The 7,556-nt window shown below is 39.9% G+C and overlaps 1 protein-coding gene across 1 annotated transcript in view; it reads right to left on the minus strand.

Annotated features, from left to right (window-relative positions):
- Positions 1 to 3,645, minus strand: part of LOC115034919 — a 5,341-nt gene extending 1,696 nt beyond the window's left edge. Inside the window, exon 1 of the mRNA XM_029492456.1 lies at positions 26 to 3,645. Coding sequence (XP_029348316.1) covers positions 26 to 3,645 — 3,620 coding nt within the window. The remainder of the gene's footprint in view (positions 1 to 25) is intronic.
- Between the last annotated feature and the right edge of the window lie 3,911 nt (positions 3,646 to 7,556).

Here is a 7,556-nt window from a genome sequence, read left to right on the forward strand (position 1 = left end):
CCAATATAAGGTTAAATGCGCTAACACTGACGGCATGACACCCCGTGACGCGCAATCGGCGGGGTTGTTTAACGAATCAACATGATGCCACTGACAGGTAGGTATCAAAGTTTGGACCTGATGTACGCGGTTCGACACATATGTCTTGAACGATTCGTGGGGAACGTTCAACCACGACAAAACGATCATCGAATCGGACCACGCATGAATACCGACTATATCTAATTGTGGCGCCAGTATGAGATTTAAACGACCTAACCACCGGGCCAATAGCACCGCCGCATTTAGCTCAAGGCGCGGCACAGTCAACGGTTTTACTGGTGCTAATTTGGTTTTTGACCCAAGTAAAAAAATACAATTATCTGTCGGAGCATCAATAATACGCACATACGCTACGGCTGCGTAGCCAAGCTGCGACGCGTCGCAAAAACCCAGCAGCAAACACGGTGATCCTTGTCGCACATTTATATACCGGGGAACTTCAATAGTGATCAGTGCCGTCAATTCCGCGACGAAAGCGGCCCAGTCCATGCGGATATCATCGGGTAAGGGAGCGTCCCACGATAGCCCACGGCACCATGTCCGTTGCATTATAGATTTTGCGAGGAAAGTTGAGGGCGCAAAAAAACCTAGCGGGTCAAAGATGCGCGCTACTAATGACAATATGCCCCTTTTTGTGAACACTGGCGTGGGGTCAGGACGAAGTGCACAACCAAAGTTGTCGCGATCCGGATGCCACTCGATCCCTAGCATTTTTGTGCTGTACCCATCGACCATGTCAAATGAGAGCGGTCCGGAGCCGCGACTATCAGCCGGAATCGCGTCTAAAATTGATGAGGTATTTGCTGACCACTTTTTTAATTCTAAACCCGACCTTTTCAAAACCGTAATCAAATTTGCCTGGAGTTCAAGCGCTTCCTGTTCTGTATCCGCCCCAACACAAATATCGTCCACGTAGGTTTGGTGCGTCAATGCCGCGCGTACGGAGGCAAATTCATCGCAATCCTCGTCCGCGATTAATTTCAACACGCGCAGTGCGAGAAACGGCGCGCAATTCACCCCGTATGTTACAGTGTGTAACTCGTAGTCACACAATCGATCATGTGGAGACTCTCGCCATAATATGTGTTGGTATTTTCGATAAGTAGGAAGTACAGAAATTTGTCGATACATTTTTACAATATCTGCCGTAAAGGCATGACAATATACTCGAAATCGCGTGAGAATGTCGACAATATCTTGTTGCAATTTTGGCCCAGGTAATAAACAGCTATTTAATGACGGTCCGTGATAATTAGCAGCTGACGCGTCGAACACTACGCGTAATTTACTATCATCAACTTCCGGCCTATACACGGCGTGGTGCGGGATATAATACGTGCCCGGCGACGTTGCAATCGACATGTGTCCTAATGATAAATAATCGCGCATGAAACTAATATACAATTCCCGGAGTTTACGGTCCCGCGATAACTTGCGCTCTAGCGATTCAAAACGCCGTACAGCAGTGTCGCGCGACCCGGCGAACACGTCATCGCATACTGGTGCACGAAACGGTAACGGCACCGAGAACCGACCCGACGGTAGGCGTATGTGTTCATCGCGGAAAATAGACTCACATCGCCCTTCATCTGTAAAACTCTCGGGTGCGGTAACCGGCTCCTCCACGTGCCAGAATTTTTCCATTAACCCCTCAATAGATACTGTCAAGGATACCGGCATTGAGTGATAGGTAGGTACATCGACATCAGATACGGGGCCAATCAGTACCCAACCAAAAACTGAGCTAAACGCTGCGGGAAGATTGTCGTCTACCACCACATTTCGACCGTCCATTATCGACGGAAATACGTCCCCACCTAACAACAAATCTACGGGAGAGGGAACGTCGAACGACGGATCGGCTAATGCTAAATTTGTATAACGGTCCTTCACGGTACGAGGCAATGCACTGCGCGGCATATCAGCTGTAATCGACGGTAACACCCATGCATGTATTGCTAATACGGGTTCAATCGCAAAACGAGGTTGTACAGACAATTCAACACGACCTTGTACATTAACAATAGGCGCGCCTCCTAAACCAGTCACCGGGGAAGTCCACCGCGCACATTTTAAGCCTAGACGGTCAGCACACGTCACCGTAATTGCGCTAATTTGCGAAGCCGAGTCTATTAATGCGCGCATGGTGTGCCACGACCCCGCCTTATCGCGTGCGTGCACTAAGGCGGTACCTAATACAACTGAATTAGATTTCGATATCGGGGCCGCTGCCGATGCGCATACCTGCGCGTCCGAACTCGAGTCGTCATCGTTGCCGCGCGTATCGCTTGATGCTTTATGAATAAGGTGGTGATGCCTACGATTACATTCGTTGCACCTGTACTTTGATCTACATTTATTGGCCCAGTGGTCAGCGCTCAAACATATGAAACACAATTTCTTTTCCCGTAACCAACGCACACGGTCCTCAACCGACCACGACTTAATGCGCTTGCATGAGTCTAACGCATGAGATTCGGTACAACATGGGCATGACTTACTCAAGCCGGTAGTAACGAACGAAGATGTAATATTGGGAGGCCCCGCCTTACGAACCCGATCTCCCCCCTTTCGGGATTGAGTGCCATACGAGCCGGGTTTTACTTCGGCCTTTGTGGTCGAACTGGTCGCGTTAGTTTTACGCGGCTGGTCCCCGACAACTTCTAATACTACTACACGCGACTTCACAAATTCTAATAAATCATTCATTGACGGAAAATCTGTCGTAGTATTTGTTTCAAATAATTTGCGGGTATGTAACGGAAGCCTTCGAAACGCGAGCGTAAATAGAATAAAGGAGCCTACGTCCGGGATTTTGAGTCCGTCCAGTAATGACATGCACTCACTAAATACGCACGTAAAATTGCTCAGTTCTGTCAATGACTCCTGGGTATACGACGGAAAATCTAACAACCTGTCCACCAATGCCGTGGCAACCATTCGAGGCCGATGAAATCTGTTCTCCAGAGTTGACCAAGCTAGCTCATAATTGTCAGATGAAATTGGTATCCCACGCACCGCATCTGCGGCTGTACCGCGCAGACACCCGATTAAATGGTACATTTTATCTACCGCGGTTAAATATTTCCTGGGTTCCATTACTGTATTGAAACTATCGCGGAAAGTGGGCCAATACCTAAAATCGCCGTCAAACGTTGGTAACGGTATTTCTGGGAGGCGCGAGAATGAACTGGCCGGGCCACTAGACATGGGTTGACCTTTTGTCGGGATTCCCTGCGGCTGGGGATTAATAAATGACATGTCAATAAGCTGCGCGCCTTTCGGGGTTATCTTATCAACTATCGCCCTAGACGCAGTAATAAGTCCACGGACCTCCGAGGGTAAACCCACAACGTAATTGTCACTTTCATCTAATTTTACCAACGATTCTAACACCGTATCGTCCTCAAGTTTAAATTGCGTCCAAAGGCTCTCAACATCGGTTATTGCAACTAAGAACTGTGAGGCTATCTCAGGGTCGGTAGATGCACTTAGTGCCATACTGTGAATCGATTTTATACTTGACACCACGCTATCACGTTTTACCATTGCCAGGGCTTTTACCTGTTTCACCCGATCTACTTCCTTTTGAGTCGGTGACATGTTAGCGACTAACTTGGACCCACGTTATTATATGTGTATTGATAAATTCAATGTACTGTATTATAATACACTACGTTTTACTAATATAATATTAATATTAGCGTTAACACGACAGCGCGAATCAAGACGCAGCACACCGTACACACGCCACCTCAGGTGTCAACGTACAACTAATTTACGGCAAAAACACTAAACAATATTAAATTGGCACTAGATATATAATGCTATAACCTATGCTCATTGAACCACTCCCGGGACCTAAAACCACGCTCCTTGCTACCAAATGTTGCGCCACGGCAAATCTTACGATTTTAGCAGTTGTTTGCCGTGACTCGCATAGGCAATAGGCAAAGGGTGACCAAATAATAAGTTTGTGTGTTTTACCTCCGTTACAAAATTATAATATGATATAAATATAAATAAACGGATAATATTATATTATGGTGGACGTCTCCACACTACTACGAAAATAATACAAAAGTATGCCACTGGGACACTCTGCTATACACAGAAATAGCTACAATAATAATACATAGGGTGTCACCAGGGCCATTTACAATAAAGAATAATAATAATAATATAAGATGGTACAATATAATATCGAACGATACCAATTCAGAACATATGCGGCTACGACGAAGGGGTTGAAGCACCTCAGACAGCTGATGACGAAATACAATCCAATGACGTCCTGGGTATTTGGTCTGCTGGCGGCCGTTCTTCCCACGTGGTAGGGTGGTACTCACTATTGCGGGCCGGCTAGACGATCCCGACCGAAACACGCGGTATGGACGCGAATAATACTTTATTCCGGCGACCGTCGAACAACCACAAAATCATGCAGGTTTAATTTGCCACTGCACCGGCCGACATAAAGGTCTGACCGAATGAGACGCGAGGACACAGAAAAAACTATACACATTGACGCGAGGTGCGTCGTGTATAACGCGTGTATATCAACGACAAAAAAACGAGTGTGTCGAATACCGACGGAGCCCGCTCGCTGGTCAGCCACCGGCGGCTCGTCGGTGGCGTCCGTGGTCGGGCGCGTTTGCAACATGATTGCCGGGGGGGGGGGGGGGGGGGAAATGACACTGGGTGTCCAGACTGGCAACACCTGGAGCTGTCGCGGTAGCGGGGTAAGTTGATCCGCGCCAAACAGTATCGGTGTCTGAACACAGTATGAGCTACAAACATACATTTATTCATCTATATCAGTGGTGGCCAAACTTTTTTTGGTCACGATCTACTAAAAATATACTTCACCTTTGAGGATTGACTTTTATAGAATTTTTTTTTATTATTGAATAATTATAATTATTAAGAAAAATACTTCAATAAAGTGCATATAAACATACAATAAGTATTATTAACTAATTACTAATTACTAAAAATAATATAATTATAAATAATAATTTCTAAAATCTAATTATATAAGTTTAATTAACATATTATTTTGTTGATCTGCACGGAAAAAAAAAATTACTATTTATTTACATTAAATTCTTTTAAAAAGCATTTAAAAACCCACATTCTTACTCCCAATGATAATCATACCTCTAATTCACATATTTCAATTCATAATGTTATTTGGTCAAAAAATTGATGATTGTAATTTAAGTGCTAATCAATTAATTGTACCATTAGGTGCACCAAATATACAAGATTCAGATAATAATGCTGTATCTGATATTCCACTTTTAGAATCTTCCAAAGATACATCAGAGTTATTAAAACAAGAGTTACAAAAAAATGCTCTGTACTTAACTAGTAAATGGTATAGCAATGTTTCAATTCCAAGAAGTATTGTGCAAACATTAATTAATGATGTACAGCATTTTAATGATTCAATATTCTCTATAATAAAACAGAAAATTGATAGTGAACTCTCTAAATTAAATATTTCTTCTAAAACTACCTCAGAGCTTACAAATATATTTGATGTGCTTTCTAATTCATTTGATGAGGTTAAAACAGAATATTTCCGCTTACAATTATTAGAAAATATAGGTGTTTTAATAAGACCTTATCAGATTATAATTGGACAAAGGCTAAACGATAGACTTACTAATGGTAGAGTAATTTTAGAACCAAAAAATGTTAAAATGACTATGATATCCTTGAGATTAGTTTTGAAAAAACAATTTGAACATTCTAATTTTTTTAATGTCATATTTGAATATCTAAGACAAGTACAGGAAAACAATAATCCATGTATAATTAAAAGCTTTGTTCAATCTTCCCTATGGAAAGTTAAGCTAAATAATCAAAATAAAATTATTTTACCATATTTTCTTTATTACGATGATTTTGAAGTAAATAACCCGTTGGGGTCTCATGCTGGAACACAAAAACTTGGAGCTGTATACATTTCTCTTGCTTGTTTACCACCTGAACTAGCATCATCACTAAATTATATTTATTTAGTCGCTCTTTTCAAAACTGATGATAAAAATTGTTTTGGGAATCGTGCTATATTTAAAGATCTTATTGCAGAGCTAAATTTTTTAGAGTCAACTGGGATTGAAGTGGTTGTCGATAACAAAACCTATAATATTTTCTTTAAATTAGGATTAATTCTCGGTGATAACCTAGGATTACACTCTATTCTAGGATTTGTTGAGAGTTTTGTTGCAAATTATCATTGTCGATTCTGTAAAACTCATAAAAAAGAATGTCATCAACAATCTATACAAAATGATAACAGCTTAAGAGACACTGTTAATTATACAGCTGATGTTATGTGTAATGATGTGTCCGTTACTGGTATTAAAGAACCATGTATCTGGAATGATGTAGGATCTTTTAATGTAACTACCAACTATAGTGTGGATATAATGCATGATATGGCAGAAGGGGTATGCAAATATGATATAGGTCTTATACTGAAAGAAATGATTTATAATCTCAAGTATTTTTCTCTTGATACATTAAATAACAGAATAGAGTCCTTTAATTATGAGCCAGTAGACATTAGAAGTAGGCCAACACTAATTACTGATACAAGTTTGAAACGAAAAGGGTGTCTCAAAATGTCAGCCTCTGAAATGTTATGTTTTACAAAATACCTCGGGTTGATAATAGGAGATTTGGTTCCAGAAGATTCTGAACTTTGGAATTTATATATTCTATTAAAAAAAATCCTTGACATTATTTTTTGCAAATGGATACAAAATCAGGATGTATTGCAAACAATTATTTCTGAACACCATGAATTATATAAAAAATTATTCCAAAATACTTTGAAACCTAAACACCACCATATGGTACATTATCCGTTAATTATAAAAAACTCTGGTCCTCTATCCCTTTTTTGTCAATGCGCTTTGAAGCTAAACATAAAGAACTAAAGGAAACGGCACATTCAATTACATCACGAAAATATATTACATTAACATTAGCAATTAAACAACAACATGCATATAGACTTTTATTACCCGATCAAAATATATATACAATCAAAGCAGATATAGGACCAGTTCTAACAATAACACTAGATACAATTGAATTATATGCATCAAATACTTCATTTCATTCAAAAAAGTTTAATTTTTATAATGATAATTGTAATATCTTATAAAAGTATCATAGCACTTAGTTTATTTAATATTAATTTACAATATAAGAGATTGGAGCACACACATGGTTGTCTACAGCTCTTGTTACAATACAATATAATTATTAGGTTATGTTATCATATTATACATTATCATATGACGTTATCACAGTCCTTATCCCTAGTTACATCAATACATAATGAATAACAGTTAATAGTTAATACATAATTATTAATAATTCATAATTATAATTACATTATACAAAATCAACAAAATCATCTTAACTAATAAACATCATACAACAAATATAAAACCTAAATAATTATATAATAAAATTTTATATGTTCAACCTAT

The sequence above is a fragment of the Acyrthosiphon pisum genome, unplaced genomic scaffold, assembly GCF_005508785.2.
Source record: "Acyrthosiphon pisum isolate AL4f unplaced genomic scaffold, pea_aphid_22Mar2018_4r6ur Scaffold_21527;HRSCAF=24182, whole genome shotgun sequence".
NCBI lineage: Eukaryota > Metazoa > Arthropoda > Insecta > Hemiptera > Aphididae > Acyrthosiphon > Acyrthosiphon pisum.